Below are 27009 nucleotides of genomic sequence, written 5' to 3' on the forward strand. Positions count from 1 at the left end.
AGGTAAGGACGGCAGTTTTCCTGCCCTAAAGGGCATTAGCGAACCAGATGGGTTTCTACAACAATCAACAACAGTTTCATGGTCACCACGACTGAGACTCGCTTTCAATTCCAGAGTTATTCATTGAATTTAAATTCCACCAGCTGCCATGGGGCAGAGGATTAGCCTGGGCCTCTGGATGACTAGTCCAGTGACATCACCAATATGCCACCGATTCCCCACCCACCCCCGACATCCGTGACTACACTTCCAAGGCATGTCTTTAGTCATGAAGAACTTTGGAATGTCCCAAGCTCACAAGAGACCCTCTATAAATGCAAGTCTTTCTTTCTGTGTCTCATGGTCTATTTTCTTGGTGAGTATTTGCTGTTTGGTGTTTGAAGACCTGAGTAGTGACGATCACCACATTTTGGAATTTAACCACCAGCTCCAACAAATCAGAGGTGGTGGTGGTGGTGGGTGGGAAGGTATTCTCAATACTGACAGATTAGATACTTTCTACTGGCTTCCTATGGATGACAACATATACACATACCACAGTACAACCTGGACAGGTATTGCCATTTTCGCAGCTTCTCTGCCGTGAGTGCATCCCTCCACCACAGTCAGCGCTGCATCTAGTCCACGGGCCCCAACTAGACCAGAACATGGGCAGTGGGCAAGCGGCGTTCTCATTGCAAAACCTGAAACGAAAGGAGCCAGCTTTAACGAAGATCAATTACCAGATCGCAAACAAGATTTTATAACCTCGGTCTTTCACGTGGTTGAGTGGGAACACGCGCTTGCTCGATGTGCTAGTGGGTAACACAGAGTGGGTGAGCTCAAATAATAGCAACTCCCCAAGTCTTCATCAACATCATCTCCCAAATCTGCCACTTAGGAGGACAAGGGCAGCAGACGCATGGGAACAGCATCACCTCCAAGTTCCCCTCCAGATTATGCCATCCCAACTCGGACAGGAGAAAGCTGTTCCTTCATGGTCACTGGGTCCCGATCTGGAACACGTTCCCTAACAGCACTGTGAGCATGCTTAAATATCATGGGCTGCAGTAGTTCCAGAAGGCGGCTCACCACCACCACCTTCGCAAGGGGCATTAGGGGGTGGGAAACAAATGCTGGCCCAGCCAGTGACGCTCAATCCTGAAAATGAATTAGAAAAGAAATAATGAGTCTTCACTGGGCATCAGACAGAGGACCACGCTCATCGTCAACACCGGCAGGTGAAGAACAGCATCGTGGCCAAGGTACAGAGGATTGAAGGTAGAAACAGAAATACCTGGAAAAACTCAGCAGGTCTGGCAGCATCGGTGGAGAAGAGCACGGTTGACGTTTCGAGACTCGAAACGTCAACCGTGCTCCTCTCCGCCGATGCTGCCAGACCTGCTGAGCTTTTCCAGGTATTTCTGTTTCTGTTTTTGTTTTGGATTTCCAGCATCCGCAGTTCTTTGCTTTTATATCTGAGGATTGAAGGTACTTGTGCGATCATCCCCCAGCACGATCCAACAAGGGGAAGAGCTCAACAAGAAGGGGAAAACACACTGACGCTCAGCAGCCTTACTGCCAACAACTAAACTCAGGCACCAGGCCCGAGATTCTAGTCGCTTCTCAGGCCAACGGATGCAAATGTTGCAGCAAATGCAAAATGCTGCGGACGCTGGGGAAATCTGAAAGTGAAAACAGAACATGCCGGAAACCCCTCAGTAGATCGGGCAGCCTCTGTGGAGAGCAAAAAAATGGAATTAACGTTTGGCCGTTCGTGACGAAGGCTCATCGATCTCCGACATTAAAGCTTCTTTCTCTCTCTCTCCGCAGCTGCGGCTTGAGCTGCTGAGCATTTCCACCATTTTATTTCAGGTTTCCAGCATCTGCGGTATTTTGCTTTAGCTTCGCTGCTTTTGTTGCTGTTTTGCGGCTGCTCGGTGCAGACGTGGAGGTAAACAATCCACATCGCTAGCTCCGAATGCTGCCATTTCACATTTCTCCTGATCGCACGGCCTCCCCGGCTCTCTGTATCCCACACAATGTGCCATTCACACCCGGTCAGGTTAGCAGCCCTGGGCTGAGTGTTTTTAAGGGCCAGCCAGGCAGCTCTTAGCCTCCACCATTGGAAAGGCAAAGCGCCGCAGATGCTGGAAATCCGAAATAAAGACAGAAAGTGCTGGAAATACCGAGACCCATCTGGCAGCTTAAGCGGAGGGAGAAACAGGGTTGATGCTCCAGACCGGCCAGCCTTTGTTGTTGAAGGCTTGAGATCCTTGACTGACGCCTGGTGGAAGAGAGCTTTTTGTTAAAGTGCCGGGAGAAGCGAATGGTGAAATGGGGCTGCGGACGAGGGGATCTCCGAGAGAGAGTGAGCTGGGGCTGCCGAAGGGAGAGGTCGGGAGCGAGCGTGCGGCGGTGCTTGGAGTTCAGCGTGGGTCTCAGGATGCAGCAGCAGCAGCAGCAGCAGTGGTTGGCTCAGCAACGTTAACTGAAACTGTTAACTCTGCTTCTCTCTCTCCACAGACGCTGCCTGACCTGCTGAGCATTTCCAGCGCTTTCCTATTCTTCATCTTCGCTCCGTCCCTGTCACGCTGGTGGGTTTTCAAGAAGATCAGGACCCTGAGATTCTCCAAGATTGGTCAACCATCCAAGTGAAGCCCATGGGAAGGTGCCGGGGGCAGTTGGTGGGGGGGTGGGGGGGAGGGGGTATTTTGCATGATGAAATACAAAGGTGCTTTACTGGTTGCAAAGCGCTTTGGGAAACCCTGAGGCTGTGAAAGATGCTGTATTCATGCAAGTCTTCCTCTTCTTTGGGTAATTTCCTTATTAGGTTTTCTCTTTTTCTTTCCTTCCTGAAGTTATTGACTCCTCCTCACTGTATCAGTCCCACAAACAGCAGTCGCCCAGTCACACCGAAGCCGTGACAGGGTCACCACCAGCTGAGCAGGGATCCTCTCTTCACCCGCGGCTCGCAGCAACGATCATTCAGGGTGATCGGGAGAAGGGACCCTGGCCAATTTCTCCTCGCATAAACTGGTGCCCACCCAAACACCGCCTTGCTTGAGATCAACTCATTCACACAGCTCCATGTGCCCTGGGTTAGAGAAGGGCTTAATGCAGAATAGACCTTGGTAGCCATTTGACCACTGCAGCCTGGGTTAGGGATGGACTGAATTCTCAATGCCCTTGAGTTGGGAAGCCTGCCAGTCATCAGCAGCACGGCTCACATATCAGTAATGTCCTCCTGCACGAGGCAGCAGAAGGTGACAGCTCCCACTGGAACCAGAAATGCAACTGATTGATTTTGTTTCTCTCTCTCTCTCTATTTCCCACTCCTTTCTCTCCCACCTTTCCTCCTCTACTGTCTCCCTCCCACTTGTCCTCTTCCCCTCCCTCCCTCCTTTCCCCTCTCCCCTCTTTCTTACTATCTCTCTCATTTACCCTCCTTTTCTATCTCTCTCTCGATCCCCCTCCTCTCTTTATTTCCCCTCCTCTCTCTCTTTCCTCCTCTTTCATCCCCTTCCTCCCCTATCCTCTCCCTCTCTCCCCTTTCACCCTCTTTCCCTCTCCTCCCCCTCTTTCTTCCCTCTCTATCCCCTTCTCTCTTTCCCCCCTCCCTTTCATCCCCCTCCCTTTCAACCCCCCCCTCTCTCTCTTCCCCTCCCCCTTTCCCCTTCTCCCTCTTTCTTCCACCTCTCTTTCTTTCTTAGCCAAGGGCAGGAGTCAGTGCCTCTAGGGTAGAAGGCGAAGAGCAGAAATCCATCCAATGACAGGAAAAAAGTGGGTAATTAAGACAAATATATAAGCCTAACTCCATGACCTGACTGGAACACCTATCCTCCCTCCTCCAGATATACACTACAGCAACGAGGGAAGGGGCGACGGGAATGTATGAGGCTTACCTTTCTTCCCTGCTCTGGCCGACACAGACCCTCCCTCCGTAGCGGGGTGTGGGGTTACTGCAGGAACGCTGACGAACCTGAAATCCAATTCCACATGTCGTGCTGCACGGAGCCCAGGAAGCCCAGAGAGTCCACCCTCCGTTCCTTCATACAAAATACAACACGAGATTAAACACTCCCCACCATTAGACTGAGTGGCTTCAGTGAAAGGAACCCCCACCACATACAGCACTACAAGCGGGGGGGCGGGAAGAAAGTTGATCATTGTTGCTCCCTTCAGTCTGTCATGGGATGTGGGCGTCTCTGGCAAGCCCGACCCTAACTGCCCTCGAACTGAGTGGCTTCAGAGGGTAGTTAAGAGTCCACCACATTATTGTGGGCCTGGAATCACATGTAAGCCAGACCAGATTTCCTTCCCTAATGGACAGTAGTGAACCAGACGGGTTTTTATAGTAAACCATGGTAGTTGTCATGGTCACTATTACTGAGACTAGCTTTAAATTCCAGATTTTAATTATTGAATTTAAATTCCACAAGTGGGATTTGAACCCATTCCTCCAGAGTATTAGCCTGGCCCTTGAGCTTACAAGTCCAATGACAGTAACACTACACCACCGTCTCCCGAAAGGGAGCGACAGGCATCGGGGATAGGAATTATTTGACACCAGATTGCAACAACTTCAACAATGTGCATTTATATAGCAGCCGTAATGTAGTAAAACGTTCCAAGGCGTTGGCGATTATCGAACAAGGTTTGACACAGAGGCACACAAGGAGATACCTGCGCAGGTGACCAAGAGCTTGAGCCAGGAGGCAGACTTTAAGGAGCATCTTAAAAGCAGTAAGAGAGGCGGGGAGGTTTAGGGAAGGGATTCAGGAAGTGCAGCTGAAGGCACAGCTGTCAAAGGTGGAGTGAAGATATCAGGGGATGCGCCAGAGACCAGGATTGCAGTTAGAGTGGGAGGAAGAAAGGTTAAAGGAGACAGATTCTGTTGTCTAAGAAGGAAAAGGCTGGAGCATGAGATGGTCTGATCAGTTCTGACTGTAACACAGCGAGAGTGTGTTAATTGGTGCATTTGGAGTTTAGGAGTTCAGTATTGCGCTGAACATTACATATTAAGAAAATCGAGAGAAGACAAGGAAGGTTGAAATCATAGAATAAAAGAACATTGCTGAAATGAGACGCGTTTTACGAATGGGGAAATAGTGCAGTGGAGAGGTTTAACTTGCACTGCCCGGTCTATTAGCTGCTGTTCTTTTATTTGAATGGGTAAGTCTGAGGAGATGAGTTGTTTTTTTATTATTCTTGTGAAAAGTCACTGCCATTTCCAGTTTCCAATTGCTACACCCCCACCCCTCCCCCCAGCCCTTTCTGAGGTGAACACACCAGCACCAACTGGGCCCCTACCTCAAAACTGTGCAGGGCAGGAGGGGGAGGGAGAATTCCAGTTTGTCCACTGTGCTAACCTTTCCCTCCGTCCTTCGGAAATCGGTGACTTCTTAAAAAAATACAGTGATTCTCGGGATGCACGCGTCACCGGCACTGGTGAGTCCCAGGGGGAGGGGTGGTCTATCATGACTCTGCCAGCCTTTCAAAGTAGCTGAGCAATTAGACCCACACTGCCCTTCTCTTTCCCAATTGCCCTGAACTGTAGATAGTGGGCTGGGACCGACTATCCACCCTTATCCCCTCTGTCCCATGCTGGAGAGATTCAGTCGGGTGCTCCAGGGCGGCTCTATTCCAGTGTGGAACACTCCACCTGAGAAGGCAGCGCTGTCAGATTCAATCATAGCTTTCAAAAGGAAATGGGATACATGCTTGAAGGGGACGTCTACAGGGCCATGGGGAAAGGTTGCGGCATTGGGATTAATTGGATGGCACTTTCAAAAAGAGCCAGCACAGCACGATGGGCTGAATGGCGTCTTCTGTGCTGCATGTTCTAGGATTATATTGGGTTTAGTATCACGCTGACGTGTCCAAATCCCCAAGGATAGGTCTTGCCAGATTTGTTACGGCTGATCTGTGGGTTCAATGGTCTTTGGGCTCACCAAACACACGGCTCACCTTCTGAGACTGGCGTTTTGTGAGCCTGCAGAGTGAGCACGGCAATGGACCCAATAACACAGAAGCTATCGAACCTATCTGCAAAACCTCGGTGTTTTGCTCCAGAGACTTCAGCACATCGACCACCTTAAATATTCACTCCCTCCTCCAGCAGTGTGTGTACCATCCAAAAGATGCACTGCAGCAACTCACCAAGGTTCCTTCAACAGCACCTTCCAAACCCACGACCTCTACCACTTAGCAGGACAAGGTCAGCAGACGCATGGGAATACCACCACCTGGAGGTTCCCCTCCAAGCCACACACCATCCTAACTTGGAAATATATCGCCGTTCCTTCACTGTCGCTGGGTCAAAATCCTGGGACTCCCTCCCTAACAGCACTGTGGGTGTACCTACACCACATCAAGGACAGCGGTTCAAGAAGGCGGCTCACCGCCACCTTCTCAAGGGCAATTAGGGAAGGGCAATAAATGCTAGCCCAGCCAGCAATACCCATATCCCATGAATAGATTTAAACAAATCTTGGCCAATTCCCCCACCGAATGAGATGTTAAACTGAGGCTCCATCTGCTCTCGGGGGTGGGTGTAAAAGGTTCTGCAGCACCATTTCAAAGGAGAACAGGGGTAGTTCTCTCCAATGTCCTGGACAATATTATCTCTCAACCAACATGGCTAAAAAAAGTAATGATCTGGCTATTACCTCAGTGCTGTTTATGGTAGCTTGCTGTGCTCAGAACTGGCCGCTGTGTTTCCTACATTACAACTGTGACCGCACTCCAAAGCTACTTCATTGTTGTGAAGCGCTGCGGGGCAACCTGAGGTCCTGCAGGCTGCTTTATAAAGCAGGATAGTTCACACAATCAGCAGCATCAGCTGAGCCGAATTTGCCTCCTCCGTCTCCCACTGGCGGAAGCAGGCCTGCCTCCACCTGTCAAACAGAAGGCTGAAGATAACCAACCCTTATCACGCTCGCTGAGAGCTGCTCACGCAAGCCCTCTGGACGCCCTGCACTCCTGACAGCTTATCAATCACCGCCCCGAAAACGAAGCCAAGTCGCTCAACGGGACCTCACAGGGTAACTTAAAGAGGGAGATTTCCCAGCAAGATCATTCCCTGCCAAATGCGAGGCTCCACACTGCCTTCGCCAAGCTTATCTCAGGGAGATACCGGGATGAAGGCTGACAACTTCTTCATGCAAAGCGCTGCTGAGAGAGATAGAGAGAGACGGAGAGAGAGAGAGAGAGAGAGAGACATCAAACCTCTCGTGCAAAGAAATACAACAGTTTTTGGCTAAGGATCAATCTGGGCACAAGGAGGTTTTAGGTTCCTGTGTCAGCGATTAATTTTTTTTAAGCTCTTTCACTTATTTTGTTACTGCTTTTAAAAAGGAACATGATCAACAACAGCCACAACTCAGTAATCGCCAACAGATGCACAGTGTAGCAGTGTAGCTTCAAGGTGACCACCGTGTTTCTGACTGACTTGCTACAGATCAAAAACATTTCAATTTGGAATGAGAAGCCATATGGCATTTATTTCTCTTTCTCCTGAGCTGAAGCCTGGTGATTATCAATAAGGCTATTTTGCACCGGTGTTTGTATTGTGTTCTTGTCTCCAGAGATGACCCTAGGACTCAAAACTGCCCAGCTCTCCCGGTCAACATTCTTCCTGCCACCCTCTGTAAACTTGAGCGCGTGCAGCACTCTGTCTCCCCACATCCTGACTTGCACCAAGTTCCGTTCACCCATCCGCCGTGCTTGTTGAACCACAATGGCTCCTGTTATGACCAACAAGTCCATTTTAAAATTCTCGCCTCTGTGCTACAAATTCCTCCATAGCCTCAGCCCTCTCTGCCTGCAATCTCCCCCAGCCCTACAAACCCTCTGAGATCTGTGTACTCCTCCAATTCTGGCCTCTCGTGCATCCCTCATTTTCTTGGACTTAACCGTAAGACCATAAGACGTAGGAGCAGAAGTAGGCCATTCGGCCCACCGACTCTGCTCCGCCATTCAATGAGATCATGGCTCATCTAATAATTCTCAACACCACTTTCCTGCCTTTTCCCCATAACCCTTGATTCCCTTAGTGATTAGAAATCTGTCTATCTCAGCCTTCAATATACTTAATGACCCAGTCTCTACAGCCCTCTGCGGTAAAGAATTCCACTACTCTCTGAGAGAAGAAATTCCTCCTCATCTCTGTTTTAAATGGGTGACCCCTTACTCTGAGACTATGCTCTCTGGTCCTAGACTCTCCCACAAGGAGAAACAACCTTTCAGCATCTACCCTGTCAAGCCCCCTAAGAATCTTATATGTTTCAATAAGGTTGCATCTCATTCTTCTAAATTTCAATGAGTACAGGCCCAACCTACTCAACCTCTCCTCATAAGAAAATCCCTCCATACCCAGGATCAACCTAGTGAACCTTCTCTGAACTGCCTCCAATGCCAGTATATCTTTCCTTAGATAAAGGGACCAAAATTGTTCACAGTATTCTAAGGTGTGGTCTAACTAGTGCCTTGTATAGTTTTAGCAAGACTTACCTATTTTTATAGTTCATTCCTTTTGAAATAAAGGCCAACATTCCATTTGCCTTCCCTATAACCTGCAGAATTTGTATGCTAGCTTTTTGTGATTCATACATGAGGACCCGCAAATCCCTCTGTGCTGCAGCTTTCTTCAGTCCAGGGGAAGGGTCGCTGTCTAAGACCTTTCTGCCACAGCGCATCGAGGGGCTGGGAACTGTTTAAACCCCCTCGGGCTGTACAGCTCAAAATGAAAGGCTGTAAATGATTGTAATATTGTTTGTACTGATGCACCTGGTGATACATTTTGTAAAAGTTGAACCGGATTGTACCCTTATAATGGTGTTTTTGAAATGGTTTGGAATGTGGTAGAAGATATTTTATGAATAAAGTATATTTTTGCAAAAAAAAAAAATCATGGACCAGGGTCACTGTCTAAGACCTTTCTGCCATAGAGCACCGAGGGGCTGGGAATTGTATAGACCCCTCGGACTGTAGGGCTCACAATGAATGTATACAGTGAATACTAATAGTATTATAATTGTCTTGAAGCACCTCAGAGTGCAACATGATGTATGTTGATAACTCCAATACCATTGTCTGATTGTCTGTAATGACCATATTGAAATGATTGTAATATTCATTGATTGTATTGAAGCACCTCATGATCCATGTGTAAAAGTTGAATCTGATTGTACTTTTTGTGATGGCGATTTTGAAATGTTTTGTAATGTTCTTCCAGGTATTTTATGAATAAAGTATATTTTTCAAAAAAAAAAGTCACGGACCAATCCAATGGAAGTCCATGGTTGCCATGGTTAGGGCATGGCAGCTGGAGGAGGAGGAGAATGGGTATTCAGGGATATGGAGCAAAGGTGCGGTACCACCATGATCTAACTGAATATCGGACACCGTGGAAATAGCAGAGGATGATCCGTTGAATACGGAGGCTGGCGGAGTGGTTCTGGGAGAGAGCAGAAGAGGGTGAGAGCTGAAGTGCATGAAATAGAACGAAGACATTTGAGGGCCCTGCCAATGTAAAGTCAGAGGAGCAAAAAAGGCCATTTGATCCCTCCAACCAGAGTCACAGTTGATTAGTCCTCTCCAGCATCCTGTTGCTCGTTTACAGCAAGCAAGGGAAGGAGGTGGTGGACCAGTGGTATTGTCACTGGACTAGCAATCCAGAGACCCAGGGTAATGCTCTAGGGACCAGGGTTCAAATCCCACCATGCCAGCTGATGAAATTTGAATCCAATAATAAAAAAAAATCTGGAATGACCACAAAATCATTATCGATTCTTGTAAAGACCCATCTTTAGGAAATCTGATGTCCTTACCTGGTCTGGTACATGTGACATCAGACACCCAGCAATATGGCTAACTCTTAGCTGCTGTCTGAACAAGGACAACTTTGGGATGGGCAATAAATGCTGGTCTAGCCAGCGACGCCCACACCCTATAGATGAATTTTAAAAAAAACAAGTTCCCTTACCCAACAAAAAAAGTAAGTGCCAATCCTGGCTTCTTAAAAAAATAGCAATTCAGCCCATGTGTAGAGGTGGACATTTGACCTCCAGTCAAGTATCTTCCCTAGCAAGTTTGCTATTATAGGGTGAGGGGCCGTTTACCCCGCCCCCATCTCTCAAATCCTTCTGAATGCTTGTTATCTTTGTACACATGATCACATTTGTTCAATGCTCCTTTTTCAATGTAACCAGCTTCCTTCCCATAAGCCATATTAATCAAAGAGGAGATTTTAGATATAGGTAAATTCATTCTCCCTCCCTGCACCTGATTTATAGATTAAACTGCCAGGAGGTCGTTCTGTGCCAGAAATAGATTAACAGAAGAAAGGAGTGGGACGGGGAAGGAATGCGTTTTCTACCTGTTGGGTCAAGTCTTGAAGCTTCCGGCCAGACTGATCCCCCCAGCAAAGTGCTTGATCCATGAGGTGGGAGATTAGGACAATGATCACGTTCCAGCTACCTCACAGAGCGACTGCTGGGATTCCCAGACAATCTTTCATCTCAGTTGCTGTTGCATTTGCAAATAATGACTCAGATAAACAGCAGTGGGCGTAAACAGCAGTGCATTTATATGGCAACATTTAGCACTCCAGGGTGTGCCAAGCGCTTTACAGCCAGTCAAGCATCTTTTTTAAGTGCAGTACACTGTTGTAATGTAGGAAACATGACAGCCAGTGTGCACACAGCTAGATCCCACAGAGAGCAATGTGATAATAAACAGATAAACTGGCTTAGCAATTAATTTCAGGTATATATTTTGGCAGGACACCGTGGGGAACCATTACTCCGTCCCAATCCTTTTTGAAATAGTGCTGTAGGATATTTTATGTGCACCTAGACAGAGCAGATGGGGCCCCTGAAAGGAGACAGTGCACTGGGATCACTGGTTTAGATTACATACTCAAGTCTCTGGAGTTGGATTTGGAACTCACAACCTTCTTACACGGCACTGAGTGGGCTGCCCCCTGGGCCACAGTGTAAGGCAAACTGAGACCTGGCTTCAGGGAGTTCTTCACTTGCAGATCAGCACTTGGCCTGTGGGTGGAGCAGTGGAGCCAGATGCCCTTGTGAGTATGGAAGAGGGAGAGATAATGCCCTTGGCCTGAGGGAGGGGTGTAGCAGTGGGATGGGGTCCTTACAGCTCTGTACCTATCTAGTGAACATTGGCGGGGGTGCGAAGCTATAAATGGGATACTGAGGCAGGGGGAACAACAAAATTGGGCTCGACTTCTCTGGGCTGAGGGTGGGAGTGGCCCAGCGGGGTGGGGTGGCAGTCGTGTTATGAACACATATTCTCCAAGAACTATGGCCAGAGTCTTCTCGCTGCTTGTGCGGGCGTGCGCCCGACCCGCAACGGCGTGGAATTGCACGAGAGGTCGTGGGGCGTGCATCCCGACGTCATCACGCTCACACGCAACATTATGGTCGGCGGGCAGGCACGGGCCTCGGAAGCGTCCCTGCCAACAATTGAGCGGGCAACTAAACCCATTGAGGGGCCACTCGTCAACGATTTCCCGCGTCCCCGTCCACCTTTATGAATGGCAGATCGGCCACGCGGCCTTCACGTTTTCACCACAAGCTCCATTCAGCGCGGGATGAAACGTCCGGGGTTGAAGTGAAACAAAAGCGAACGTTTGAGGGGCAATCTGCTATGTAGTCTGCTGCCAGGTGCTCGCATATACAGTCTTGTCACAGTTTGCAGCAGTTTATTGAGCTCGTTCCGTTTTTAAATGACTGCAGCACCCCCCACCCCCCGAGGCAGCTCCACAGCATTCGTCAGCCTTCAGGCAGCGCAAACTCACACCCTCCCTCTTCCCACACCCCGGCAGCGCTGAGCCTTTCCCAGCGCGCGTTTCACACTGGCTGCCCATTAACTGGCCGGCCAGCGTGAAGTTGCACTCGTGGGCCGATTGTGGGCAGAAGCGCCACTTCCGCGCCAGCCAATCGCGCGCTCCCGGCAAACGTAAGTTTCAGGCCTATACGTTTTTGTAAAAATTGGAAGGGCATTGAATTATTTAGACACTTTCTTGAGAACCGACTTGAGTTTTTTTTTAAAAAAAAAAAGCTTATAAATTCATTTTGGACTGTGAACAGACTGCCTTTCCAAGAAGTCACAGGACTTCAGCTAAATAACCAGCAAGGCACCTGAGCAGATAAGAATTATTTGTTTATTTGAACTTTTTTTAGCTGGTGAGGGAAAAACACTTTTCAGAGGCGGTGAGGCCCTGGTGATTTTCTGGAAACCGCCTGGCTGAGGTGAGTTTCTGTTTTGAACTTGTTTTTTTGGACTCGGTTTGGAGTAAACCAAAAGCAGATTCACTCTCTCCCTGCCCTGTCTGAAATTCAGTGTAGTTATCAGTATCCAGTTAGAAATCCTCATCTCAGTATAACTCGCCTGTGTGGGAAACCTGAGGAGCTGAGATGAGAGAGACCAATTTCAAGGACAGTGATCCCCTCTGTTCTCCTCCACACCAAAGCTCCTTTCAAAAGAACTTCCAGACAACTACTGTGACCTGTGATCCGTCTTCACATGCAGGAACACCAGATCGATAGTGTCGAAACCCTTTGATCGCTATCCTTTTTCATTAAGGTTCGCCATTGGCCAAAATGTTTTTTTTCCCTTAAACGCCTACCTCTGCAGAGACCCTATTTGTTTTGTCCATCATGCGTATGTGTGTGTTGGGATTTAAAGGGGTAGATAGTCACACTTCCAGGTTACAAACTGTATATTAACCAGCTTTGCAACTTGCTTTTAAAAAGAAGTTTTGTTTCGTAATAAATCGATCATTCTGAGTTTATTGTAAGAAGCCTGGTTAAAGTCTCTTTTATTCTGGTTCTAACCACAGTGAAAATAAACAATTGGCCATTTTGGTGAGTAAATCACAGAATCACAGTGCAGAAGAGGCCCTTCGGCCCATCGAGTCTGCACCGACACGTGAGAAACACCTGACCTACCTACCTAATCCCATTTACCAGCACTTGGCCCATAGCCTTGAATGTTATGACGTGCCAAGTGCTCATCCAGGTACTTTTTAAAGGATGTGAGGCAACCCGCCTCCACCACCCTCCCAGGCAGTGCATTCCAGACCGTCACCACCCTCTGGGTATAAAAGTTTTTCCTCACATCCCCACTAAACCTCCTGCCCCTCACCCTGAACTTATGCCCCCTTCAACTAAGGGGAACAGCTGCTCCCTATCCACCCTGTCCATGCCCCTCATAATCTTGTACACCTCGATCAGGTCGCCCCTCAGTCTTCTCTGCTCCAACGAAAACAACCCAAGTCTGTCCAACCTCTCTTCATAACTTAAATGTTTCATCCCAGACAACATCCTGGTGAATCTCCTCTGCACCCCCTCCAGTGCAATCGCATCCTTCCTATCATGTGGCGACCAGAACTGCACACAGTACTCCAGCTGTGGCCTCACTAAGGTTCTCTACAACCTATAAAACATTTACACTAATGGTGCGCCCTGCGGGGTAGTGGAGCTAAATAAACTGCAAACTCCTCCCATCCTGGAGGTAACAGTAGGGGGAAATTTTAAAAAAAAGAAAAGAAAAGGGGGCTAAGGGATGTTTTTCCACGTAAGGGAGTGCTAGAACAATGTAAGTTGTTGTTGTAAATAAATGCAAGTTGTTGTATAAAAATGTAAGTTGTTGTAAATAAATACAAATTGCTTTTTTTTTTCAAAACAAAAAAAGGTCCAGGCTGAGCGATCAGCTTGTCAGAACATTGCTGCACATGACCCTAGAATACTGTACTGGTGAGCTGCCGCTTGCAATCTACGCATGTGACTCACACCAGTAGTTGTGTGTAGCTTTCGGCTGGGGACAACATGTGAGGCAGCCTGTCTCCCCAGCCCCGGTAACAGGCTGCAGGCAGTTTGTTGTACAAGTTTTCCTTTTTACATTTCCTCTTGCTCCCTGGGATCCGCTGGCTGGGCCCAGCATTGATTGCCCGCCCCTAATTGCCCCTTGAGAAGGTGGTGGTGAGCCGCCTTCTTGAACCGCTGCAGTCCGTGTGGTGTAGGTATACAAACTATGGGTGGGATTTTCCACGCCCACCCGCCCTTCCGGTCCCGTCGCAAGTCTGGGGGGGTGGGGGGGGTGGGGGTGTCGCCTCGGCCATGGCTGGTCCAGTCCAGGATGGGGCCGGAAAATCCCGGCCAATGTTTATTCTTCCCTGTGGCACTTTGATGCAACTAAGTGGCTTGTTACACCGTCTCAGAGGACAGTTAAGAGACAACCGCATTGCTGTGGGCTTGGAGTGGCATGCAGATTAGATGGGGAAGGGATGGGAGATTTCTTCCCCTGAAGGACATCAGTGAACCAGATGAGCTTTTAAAACAACTCAGTAGTTTCACGATCATTATTAATGAGTCTAGCATTTTATTTCCAGACTTATTAATTGAATTTAAATTCCCCCAGCTGCCTTGGCGGGATTTGAACTCACATCTCCAGAGCATCTCCCGATTATTAGTTCAGTAACGTTACCGCTATAGTACCATCTCCGATGAAGGTTAAAAAAAAAGTTGTTGTATATAATGCAAGTTGTTGCTGTAAACAAATGCATGTTGTTGTATATAATGCAAGTTGATGCTATAAATAAATGCATGTTGCTGTATATAATGCAAGTTGATGCTAGAAACAAATGCATGTTGTTGTATATAATGCAAGTTGTTGCTGTAAACAAATGCATGTTGTTGTATATAATGCAAGTTGATGCTAGAAACAAATGCATGTTGTTGTATATAATGCAAGTTGATGCTAGAAACAAATGCATGTTGTTGTATATAATGCAAGTTGATGCTATAAACAAATGCATGTTGTTGTATATAATGCAAGTTGAAGCTATAAATAAATGCATGTCGTTGTATATAATGCAAGTTGTTGTTGTAAACAAATGCAAATCGATTGTACTGCAGTGACCACCCATTAGCAAATGTGTGTGCAATTTCTCAGCACAGGGTTTTAAAACACTCCTTTCGCGTGAATGAATCACAGCTTTCTCATTAATGAAGCAAAGGAATTTCACAGCAACACACCAGTTACCAATATCATTCAAAGCAATCTCAAGATGCACACGAGACCATCTTACGTCCCCTATTTTCCATAACGAATGCGTGCGATGTCTCGAGGAACAGGGGGAAGCCATTAAGCCCATTGAGCCTGTTCCACTGTTCAATTAGATCACAGCAGAGCTGTATCTTAACTCCATCTTTGTTCCAGAATCCTTCACAGATCCTTGTTTAATAAAAGTCTATCAATCTCAGTTTTGAAATTTCCCAGGGCTTGAGGTCTGGACAACTGAAGGCATGGCCACCCATGGTGGAGCAATTAACATTGGGGATGCCCAAGAGGCCAGGATTAGAGGAGCACAGATATCTCAGAGGGTCGTGGGGCTTAACTGAGGAGATCACAGAGACAGGGAGGGATTTGAAAAAAAAATGGTGAGAATTTTAAAATCAAGACGTTGCTTGACCAGGTGCCAATGCAGGTCAGTGAGCACAGGCGGTATAGGGAGATGGGATTTGCCGTGATTTAAGGCACAGGCAGCAGAGTTTTGGACGACTTTATGTTTAGGGAGTGTAGAATGTAGGACACCAGCCCAGAGTGTGATGGAACAGTCGATTCTAGAGGTAATAGAAACATGAGTGAGGGTTTCAGCAGCAGATGAGCTGAGGCAGGTGAAGTTGGGTGATGTTATGAAAGGTGTAAATAAGCAGTCTTACTGATGGTACGAATATGAGGCCAGAAGCTTATCTTGGCATCAAATGTGACGCCAAGGTTGCGGACAGCCTGGCCTAACCTCAGACTGTTGCCAGGGAGAGGGATGGGATTGGTAGCTAGGAAATGGAGATTGGAGCAGGGACTGAAAACAATGACTTCAGTCTCCCCAATATTTAATTGGAGGAAATCTCTGCTCATTCTGTGCTTGATGCTGGATAAGCAGCCTGATAATTTAGCAACAGTGGAAGAGTTGAAAGAGGCGGTGGTGAGGTAGGGCTGGGCGTCGTCAACATACCTGTGAAAAATAACGCGGTGCTTTGAGATGATGTGACCGAGCGTGTAGGTGAGAAATAGGAGGCGACTAAGGATAAATCCTTGGCGCACAAGAGGTAACAGTGCAGGAGCAGGAAGAGAAGCTATTGTCATTCTCTGGCTATGATGAGATAGATAAGAATGGAACCAGGTGAGAGTAGTCCCACCCAGCTGGACAAAAGTGGAGAGGTGTTGGTGAAGGGTGGTGTGGTCACCGTGCCAACGGTTGCAGGCAGGCCGAGAAGGACGAGGAGGGAAAGGTTACCTTTGTCACAGCCACATAGGATGCCATTTGTGACTTTGTACAAACAAAATCCCAAATCATGCTGAACAGTTGTGGATAATTGGGTTGTGGATAATTGGGGTGTGAGGGGATATAGTTCAATGTTTCCCTGACTGTGCTGTGGTAGAATCATGTCGGAAATGTACTGAGCCACCCCCCAAGTGCGTTATGAAAAGTGAAAGGTCATTCCGCGGCACATCTTGCACACCAGCTTCCCCACCCTTATAGACCACTCACTGTCGCTACACTGTCGGTCACCACTACTTAATGCCGGCTTAAATTAGGACTTGAATAAACAGGGACTGGAGGTCTCCTTTCAGCATTCACCCCCACACCCTGTGCTCCGCAACAATCTATCATCAGCTGACAGCACCTCCATTCATCCTGCAGGTCTCACCTTGTTCTGTTCCCCCCAGCAGAACCCTTGTCAGATTACACTCAGTAAGATTCATTGCTACCGCTTGTGGTAGTGATGGCAGAGCGATGTCCCTGGGAACTGCTATCCTTCAGGGAGGTTAAGAATTAAAAAAAAAAAATACCTCCAGTTCTATCTGTCCTTTCACAAACATAGCTCATCATTAGAAAGGAAGGGAGGGGAGGGTAGAACTCATTGGAGCGTTCGTAGTGAGGGTTTGCAAATCTCACCGGGACCCCCTAGGCTTCTGTTACTGTCCTTAAAGGTGGCTAAATGTTTTAGACAGCTTACGATTTGTGCAATATCAGGGAGGCAGTGTTTAATGCTAGCTACTGCGCAACACACACTGAAAACACACTGTTTAAATCAACATCAGATTTCAATGGCAGTGTGAGACCCTCAGGTAAACCTCACCCAAATCAGCTAGAATTATACAAGGTACAAAACCTGAGGCTGTACGGGAGTGTTCCGATTGTCACAGAATAATTCAAGGGAAGGAAATGGAGAAAGAGATGTATCCACAAGATGTTAATTTGCATCCAACATGTTCGCATTAAATATGTTCTACCGCAGCTGTGACTTGACTCTGCGCTCAAAAGTGATTTGTCTTGCTTCCCCGCTTTCTAATAACGAGAAGTGTTGCCTGGTGTAATACAACTGTCATGCTAACTAGGAGCTCCCAAGGTTCAGACTGCAGACTGTGTTCATTGATCTCGGTTGGAGTTTAGAGCAGGGCAGCTATAATTGACCACAGTCTGCCCCTTCCCCCACCGATTGGGAGAGAATATCTCCCTTGGTTCCCGCTCCTGACCGTTCAGGATTCAAATTCTGCTCACCCACCACATAGTGGCTCCCAGTCCAGCCCTGCCTCGATTTAATAGTTACCATCCCTGTCCTCAGATTCCTCCACAACCTGTTCCATGTGCAACTTTTGACACATTAAACGTCAAGCGTTCCTGAGTCAGGTACAGCACGAGTTAATGCTGAGCTCAGCTTATCCTGTTATGCCCCAGCCTCACCACAGCATCGCCCACCCCCCACTACACCAGGGGTGACATTTCCAGATTTCACACCTGACAGGCTTCGAGAGAAAGACTAAATTTAGCAGCAATCAGAGTAAAATTATAGGCAGTTTGAATAGAGTTGATGCCTCGCCAACCTCATTTTTCACTGGATCCTTCCAGCTGGCAGGGGGAGGGAGAGTGAGAGAGAGAGAGAGGTGACTTTTCCTCTCATTAGTCCAAGCTACGTTTCATTCCAGGTCCTAGTGGCATCCAGGCAGCCGGCGCTAAGCTGACAACACTCGGGCTTCTGACTCAGAAAGTCATGGGCTCGAGCTCCACTCCAGGAACTTAAGTACAAAATCTAGCTTGACATGCCCGATGCCAGTACTGAGGGAGACTCGCACTGTTCAGAGGCGCTATCTTTCGGACGAGACGTTAAACCGAGGTCCCCTCCTTGTGCCCCCTCAAGCGGGGTAAAAGACCCCGTGGCGCTGTTTCAGAGAGAGGAGCAGGGGAGTCCTCCCCGGCGGCCCGGACAATATTTATCCCTGAAACCGCGTTGCTGAAACAGATTGCTTGTGGAATCTTCCTGTGCACCGCTCGGCTGCCACGTTTATTGCATCGCAGCAGTGGCTACACTCCGAAAGCCCTTCGTTTCTCTAAGCCGCAAATTGTAATTTGGGAACGCACTGCCCAAAAGGATGGAGGAAGCAGGTGCCATAGCAACTTACTAAAGGGAATTGGATAAATAGTGGAAGGGAAACGCTTGTAGGGGCATGGAGTAGGAGCAGGGGGAGTCGGCATGGCTGGATAGCTCTTTCAATGGGCTAGCACAGGAACAATGGGCCGAATGGCCTCCTTCAGCTCTATATCTTCCTATGAATCGTGGCAAAGCACTTTGGGACAATTTGAAGCCATGAAACATCCCATAAAACTGCGGCTCAGTCATTCTGCCCACCATTTTTTTTTTCTCTATCCCTCTAGCTTTCTTCCACCGGTTCCTGACTCCTTTGACCTGTAAGTGTATGATTCTACCGTGCCCCAGTTTACGTTACATGCTTTGTATTCACGTCACTCCAGTCCTGCAGCGTTAAACTGTTGATTTTGGGGAAATGCACGACATTGGCAATGAGGCCACCTGGATTGAAGAGGTCCTCCAAGGCTGGAGCTACCTAAGTTTCCTTCCGTAATTTTACGGGTGAAATTGGCCCACAGTCCTTGGACGGCCTGCTGAAATTCATTCCGATCTGGAGCAGCACATGCACGGCCCCGTGGTCTCTTTGTCTGCACGCTCGCACAGGGAGACCAAGGCCTGAAATCGCCATCCACTAGAACGAATTTGACTCATTGGCGGGAAAATTCTTGGAATGGGAAAACTCAAAGCCAGTCAAGTTCCCAAAAAATTAGCCACACATTGAAGAGCTAGTCCATTGACTTTCGGCGGCGTTGGTCGAAAGGGGTTTATTGGCCAGAGCAGAACTCTCAAAAGTGCTGTACGTGGGATCTTTAATGACCCTCCTGAAGACGCCAGACTGGGCCTCGGGTTTTAGTACCTCATCTGAAGGCTGGCGCCTGTGCCAATGCAGCACCCCTTTGTTACTGCACTAGAATGTCAGCTTAGAATATGTCCGGGGTGAGCCCACTGCCCTCTGACCCAGGGGCAAGACGGTGACCAACGGAGCCGAGCTGATGGGCTGAACGATTAGATATTGGCACAGACGTCACAAGCGACTCCACGACTCATGTTGGATCGCCTTTTGCACGGTAGAATTTCCTATCCTCTTACCTTGAGCAATTTGCCACCTCAATCCGGGCTCCAGCACACTCGTGACCTCCGCAGCGTGGAGCAGGGCTGTCACATGACCTGGAACGGCACATGCACGACCCTGTGGCCTCTTTGTCGGTGTGCTCGCACAGTTGCCACGGAGACCAAGCCCCGAATTCACCATCCGCTGTGAGGTTTCGCACCTAAATTGAAGGACCTCAATAGTTAGATGGACCAAACATTGCTTCAAAAGGTGAAGTGTTAAATCAGAAGCTGAGAAAAATGGCGCAATATTGTGAGTAATTGCATTTCTGAGGGGGATAAAGTCTACACACATTAAAAATTTACCCCCTTCCATTCTCTCATCTTGCCAGGCAACAGATCAATGGTGTTTCACAGGCCAGAGAAGCAGTCTACTCCCAAGGCCTCTCTGAAGCCAACTACCTGGAATTCTTTCCCCAATTTGGAATGACAGCAACCTGGATTTATGTGTGGTGAGAAACCCACCTCCTGACTCCCCAAAGTCTGTCCACCCATCTACAAGTCACAAGTCAGGAGTGTGAAGGAATATTCTCCACTTGCCTGGATGAGTGCATCTCCAATAACACTCAAGAAGCTCCACACCATCCAGGATAAAGCAGCCCACTTGATTGACACCCTATCCACCACCTTAAATATTCACTCCCTACACCACCAACGCACAGTGGCAGCAATGTGTACCATCTACAAGATGCACTGCAGGAACTCACCAAGGTTGGGTATGGAAATCAGGCAGAAGGACTGTGATATGATTAAAGAAATTAGCATAGGAAGGGAGGAGGTTCTAAGTGGTCTGGCAGGCTTAAAAGTAGATAAATCTCCAGGCCCAGATGAAATGTATCCCAGGCTGTTGAGTGACACAAGGGAGGAGATAGCAGGGGCACTGGCAATAATTTTCAATACCTCTCTAGCCACAGGAGTGGTGCCAGAGGACTGGAGGACAGACAATGTGGTACTGTTATTCAAGAAGTGAGGAAGGGATAAACCAGGGAACTACAGGCCAGTCAGTCTAACCTCAGTGGTAAGGAAACTATTGGAATCAATTCTGAGGGACAGAATTAATCTACACTTGGAGAGGCAGGGATTAATCAAGGACAGTCAGCATGGTTTTGTTAAGGGGAGGTCATGTCTGACCAATTTGATTGAATTTTTCGAAGAGATGACCAGGTGTGTAGATGAGGGCAATGCATTTGACGTAGTCTACTTGGACTTCAGCAAGGCTTTTGTTAAGGTCCTGCATGGGGGCCTGATAAAGAAGGTAAGAGCCCATGGGATCCAAGGCAATTTGGCAAATTGGATCCAGAATTGGCTGAGTGGCAGGAAGCAGAGGGTGATGGTCGAAGGATGTTTTTGTGACTGGATGCCTGTGTCCAGTGGGGTTCCACAGGATCAGTGTTGGGTCCCTTGCTGTTTGTGGTATATATAAACGATTTAGACTTGAATGTAGGAGGGTTGATCGAGTAAATTCGCAGATGACACGAAAATTGGTGGGGTGGCAAATAGTGAGGAGGATAGCCTTAGATCACAGGAGGATATAGATCGGCTGGTCAGATGGGCTGATCAGTGGCAAATGGAATTTAACACTGGTTAGGCCACAGCTAGAGTATTGCGTGCAGTTCTGGAATCCGCATTATAGGAAGGATGTGATTGCACTAGAGAGAGTGCAGAGGAGATTTACCATGATGTTGCCTGGGCTGGAGAGTTTTAGTTATGAGGAGAGATTGGATAGACAGGGGTTATTTTCCCTGGAGCAGAGGAGATTGAGAGGGGACATGATTGAGGTGTTATGAAATTATGAGGGGCATAGATAGGGTAGACAGGAAGGAACTTTTCCCCTTGGTGGAGGGATCAATAACCAGGGGGCACAGATTTAAGGTAAGGGGCAGGAGGTTTAGAGGGGATGTGAGGAAGAATTTTTTCACCCAGAAGGTGGTGGGAATATGGAACTCAATGCCTGAAAGGGTGGTAGAGACTCATAACATTTAACATAGAGGCTCATAACATTTAAGAAGTATTTGGATATGCACTTGCGATGCCATGGCATACAAGGCTATGGGCCTAGTGCTGGAAAATGGGATTAGAATAGTTAGGTACTTGTTTGACTGGCACAGACTCGATGGGCCGAAGGGCCTTTTTCTGTGCTGTAGACCTCTATGACTCTATGTTCCTTTGACAGCGCCTTTCAAACCAGCAATCTCCACCATCTAGAAGGACAAGGGCAGCAGACACATGGGAACACCACCACCTGCAAGTTCCCCTCCAAGCCACACCCCATCCTGACTTGGAAATATATCGCTGTTCCCTCACTGTCGCTGGGTCAAAATCCTGGAACTCCCTTCCTAACAGCGCTGTGGGTGTACCTACACCACGTGGACTGCAGCGGTTCAAGAAGGCAGCTCACCACCATCTTCTCAAGGGCAATTAAGGGTGGGCAATAAATGCTGACCTGGCCAGCGACACCCACATCCTGTGAAAGAATGGAAAAAAAAGCATCTTTAAAGTAGTAAAATGCCCCAAAACGTGATTAGGCAAAATCCGACTCCAAGCACATAAGGAGACGTCAGGGCAGGTGACTGAATAGTTGGTCAAAGGAATAGGTTTTAAAGAAGGAGAGAGACACGGAGAGGCTTAGGGCCAAAGCAGCTGAAGGCAGGGCCGCCAATGTTGAGACAAAATTAATCGGTGTACACGGGAGTCCAGGGATGGAGGGTCGCAGAGATCCTGCAGAGTTTCTAGGGCTGGAAGAGCTTCCAGGTGGATGAGTATTTTAAATTCGAGTAAGGTCAGGGGGGATTTGTGAATGGTAGTTGGTGCGAGTTGGGATACAAGCAGCCAAGAAAATTGTCACAAGTTCATGTGCTGGCACGTGGAAGCAGTGCCAGTGACTCATGCCAACTCATTGCCGTTATTTAGCCCGTCACATTAGTTATCGTTGCTGAATAAATGCGACACCCAAATGGTCTTTCTCCTCTCCCCAAAGGGATGTTTAAATCTGTTTCTGTGCAATCACACCTTTCTTTGCCAATTTCATGTCGGGAAGAGATCTGTGGGCAAGTGTCAAGAGGTTGCATGTTTCTAAATTTTTTAAAAAGCCATTTCATCGGCTAAATTTTTAAAGAGTCATGTTAACAAATTAATTTGCTTTGCAGAAAGAGAGAATGAGTGAACATCCCAACCATCTGCTGATGTTAACAGCTAGCCCATAGCATTAAATTATTATTTTTAAATTAGTGAATAGAATATATTAGCCTGCAATTGTGAGCTTCTCGATAAAGCTGACATTAATGAATGACTAATAACAAGGTGCCTATAAATCTCCATCGTTTAAACAGTCAATCGGTAATACAGAACTGGAATATTGCTGAAAAGAGAGACATGTTGCTGAAGCTTTTCGTCTTGGACTCAACAGGACAATCACAAGAATGCCAAATTTCAAACAACCACAACAATTTATACTACAGGAGAAAAAGGTGCTGATTGGTTGGTGAGTCAACTCTGGTTGGCTGAGATGTTGCCATGGAAAAAGCAATGGGGAACGACAAGCTCTCCAAGCTCCCGGATAATTCAGAAAAAGGTGCAAGGCTTGGATATATTCCTTCTGTTTGCAGATAATGGGTCCCTGTGTATGAATGTATGCTGAATGTTGTATGTATGAATGCTAGAAGCGACATACGTTCACACACAGGGACCTGTTCTCTGCAAACAAAAGGAATATGTTCAAGCCCTGTGTCTTTTTTGAATTACCCAGGAGCTTGGGGAGCCTACAGTTCCCCATTGCTTTCTCCATGACAATGCCTCGGCCAATCAGAAGCAGCTTGCCAACCAATTAGCACCCTTTTCTCATGTGGCATAAATTATTGTGACTGTTTGAAATTTGGCATTCTTGAGTTTGTCCTGATGAGTGCAAGACCAAAAGCTTTGGCAACATGACTCTCTTTATAGCAATACTGTACCATTTATTTAGTGTGTCAGCCTTGGCTCAGTGGGTAATGCTCTTGCCTCTGAGTCATTTGATGACAGGTTCAAGTCCCACATACTCCTGAGACTTGAGCACAAAATCTAGGCTGACATTGCAGTGCAGGACTGAGGGAGTGCTATACTGTCAGAGGTGCAGTCTCTTGGATGAGATGCTAAACCCAGCTTCTCTCTCAGGTAGAAGCACAAGATCCCATGGAATTATTTCTAAGGAGGGCAGAGGAGTTCTCTCCAGTGCTCTGGCCAATATTTATCCTCCAAACAACACTTAAAAAAAACAGACTGTCTGCTCATTTACCTCATGGGTGTTTGCCGGAGCTTGCTATGTGTAAATACACTGCAGCTTTTCCTACATTCCGACAGGGTCTATGCTTCAAAATGTTTTAGGATATCCTGAAGTTGCGAAAGACAGTTTTAAAAATTTCTTATTGAAATATAGCCTGAAAGATCGCTCCCCTCTCTTCTGGTTACTGTCTGTATACTCAACAAGCAGCAGCAGTTGACAGCCAAGCTAAGCTGGAGAAGCAATAAAAACAGAAAACGCTGGCAAAACTCAGCAGGTCTGGCAACATCTGTGGAGAGAGAAACATAGCTAGTGTTTCGAGTCCAATATAACTCTTCTTCAGAACTCAGCCGAGAAAGCTTTCAGAAGGGACTGGCAGGGAATTAGCGTCATAGAATCTTACAGCAAAGAAGGATGCCATTCAGCCCACTGTGTCACTGTTGGTTCTTTGGGGAAGTTATCCAAATAGTCCCTCTCTCTTCCTCTACTTCCCGTAGCCCTGCAAATTTCCCCCCCTTCAAGTATCTACCCAATTCCCTTTTGAAAGTTGCTATTGAATCTCCTTCCATCTCCCTTCGTCCAATGCGTTCCAGGTCACAACAATTCAGTGTGTTTAAACAAAAATTCTCAACATCTCCCCTCTGGTTCTCAAATCTGTGTCTTTTGGTCACCAACCCCTTCGGCAATGGTAACAGTTTCTCCTCACTTAGTCTATTCTTTGTCTAGTCTTAGCCCTGTATTCACTGGAGTTCAGAAGAATGTGAGGGGATCTCATTGAAGCATATAGAATTCTGACAGGGATGGACAGACTGGATGCAGGGATGATGTTTCCTCTGGCTGTGGGGGTCTAGAACAAGGGGTCACTGTCTCAGGATACAGGGTAGACGATTTAGGACTGAGATGAGGAGAAACTTCTTCACTCAAAGGGTGGTGAACCTGTGGAATTCTCTACCACAGAGGGCTGTGGAAGCCAAGTCACTGAATGTACTTAAGAAGGAAATAGATAGATTCCTAGATTCTAAAGGCACCAAGGGGTGTGGGGAGAGTGCGGGAGTATGCCGTTGAAATAGAAGATCAGCCATGATCATATTGAATGACGGAGCAGGCTCAGAGGGCCGAATGACCTACTCCAGCTCTATTAAATCTCCCCCTTAGCCTTCACTACTCTAAGGAGAACAATCCCAGCTCCTCCAGTCTCTCCACATTAACTGAAGTCCCTCACCGCCGCTACCATTCCAGTATTTCTTCTGAACCCTCTCCAAAGCCCTGAGAGTGCTTGGATTAAAAAGACAGCCAATCCTGGACAAATAGACATTAACAGTAAGCATTTGAGATGCGTTCAACCGAACACATACCGGGCACTCTGTGATGTTCTGGCTCCACAGGCTCATGTTGGAACTGTCTTCAATGGTGGTGCACCTCTTCTTCCTCAGGTCCCAGCCACAGTAAGGATCCCTCACTCCCAGACAGGACCTGCCAATCAGATACAGCCATGAATAATTAACCGGAAAAAAAAACAAATTCCATTGCAAAAGTGCCCCCATCGCCGAAAATAAAAACTCTTAATGAGCAATGAGTTGGCTCTGCTCCAGAGATCTGTTAGATGCATTCTCACTCATGCAGTGCAAAGATGAATATGTTTGTTCCTTGGCATGGCCTACACTGGAATCAAAGGACCTAAAACACAGGGCAGCACCATGACAACAAAAGGTAATAGGCCAGTAATAATGAGCTCGATAAAAGAAACCTGGAATGAAAACTTAAAGAGACTCTAGTAATTTTGTTGACTTAACCTTTTCCTTTTCAGTGTATTTTTTTGGCACCATGAACAGTGTAGGCAGCCTGAGCAGGTGGTGCAGGAGCTACACTGTCAGCCTGAGCTGGTCTGCTACCTATTCGTCACAACAATTATTCATTGAAAATCCTTCTCGTGTATCTTCCTTTTGGCACCATTCTCATCTGTCAAATGGAGCTCCTCTGTCTCTGCCTGTTTAATGCCTGTTTTCATTCACACTCTGGGCAACACTTTCCACCCCACCGCCATCGGGGCAGCAGGCGCAGGCGGGCGGGTTCCCGATCGGTACCCCCGGTTGGGGGCGTGCCGCCATTTTACGTGCTAATTAAAGCCCGCCCAGCGTGACGTCCACCAGGAAGCACTATGCGCTCCCCGTGCAGGCGGAGGGGGGGGGATTCCCTCAGCCGGGAGTGCGCCCTTTCGCGTGACCTCCCTGAGGCAAAGTGCTGCCTCAGGGAGATCGGCTCAGATGTTAAACTTTAAATAAAGCTGAGAAAAGAATTTTGCTGCCATGTCCCCTCGTGCGACACTGGTCACATGAGCTGGGACATGTCCATATCTTTTATTTTGAAATATCCTTACAGTTTTAAATCCCTCATGAAACCTCATCTCGCCCGTGGATGAGGTTTCAGGCTTTTTCTAAAGGCCGCCAGGGCTCCCGGCCTGCCTGCCAACATTAAGGTTGGACAGGCAGGTCCATTAATTACCTTAATTACATTTTTAAAGGTCTAAAGTGGCTGTTGACAGTTCGGTGGGTGCGCAGCCAACTCGGCTGCACGCCCGCCAAACTGACAATTGAAATGGCGTGCGGTGACGTCGGGCCCTGCATCCGCTCGCTGACGGGAAGATCCTGCCCTCGGTCTCACTCACCCATCACCGCTTTGTGCCTGATGGTTCTCAGTTTGGCGCTGTCCTGATTGTAAACATTTTTATCCTTGTTTTCAAATCCCTCCATGAACTTGCCCCGCCCTATCTTTGTAACATACTCCAGCCCTACAATCCTCTGTGGTGTCCGCAATCCTCCAATCCTCACCTCTTGACCATCTGCGATTTTAATCGCTCCACCCATTGGTGGTCGTGCCTTCGGCCTACTGGGTCCTAAACTCTGGAATTTCTTCTCTAAACCTCTCCACCTCTCCTCCTCCTTTAAGACGCTCCTTAAAACCTACCTCTTTGATCAAGCTTCTGGTCACCTGTTATCTGTCCTAATATCCCCTTACACGGCTCCATGTCAATTTTTGTTTGATAATTGTTACTTGGTGCACATTGGGATACAGCATTTTACTGTGTTAAAGTCACTATATAAATGCATGTTGTTGTTGCTGCTTTCAGGTTTTGTAGAACTGTCCATTGGGTCACTGATAAAAACTGAGGAACTCTGGCAACATTGCACATCAGGTGCCTTTGTG

At 47.6% G+C, this 27009-nt stretch overlaps 1 protein-coding gene across 2 annotated transcripts in view; it reads right to left on the minus strand.

Annotated features, from left to right (window-relative positions):
* Positions 1–27009, minus strand: part of sema5ba (sema domain, seven thrombospondin repeats (type 1 and type 1-like), transmembrane domain (TM) and short cytoplasmic domain, (semaphorin) 5Ba) — a 344144-nt gene that overhangs the window by 35870 nt on the left and 281265 nt on the right. For both annotated transcript variants that reach the window (XM_078552610.1, XM_078552611.1), the window contains exons 13-16: positions 25161–25278; positions 19530–19711; positions 3885–4028; positions 536–683 (exon numbers count right to left, since the gene is read on the minus strand). In XM_078552610.1, coding sequence (XP_078408736.1) covers positions 536–683; positions 3885–4028; positions 19530–19711; positions 25161–25278 — 592 coding nt within the window. The remainder of the gene's footprint in view (positions 1–535; positions 684–3884; positions 4029–19529; positions 19712–25160; positions 25279–27009) is intronic.

Source organism: Cetorhinus maximus, chromosome 11 (assembly GCF_964194155.1).
Source record: "Cetorhinus maximus chromosome 11, sCetMax3.hap1.1, whole genome shotgun sequence".
In the NCBI taxonomy this organism is placed as follows: Eukaryota; Metazoa; Chordata; class Chondrichthyes; order Lamniformes; family Cetorhinidae; genus Cetorhinus; species Cetorhinus maximus.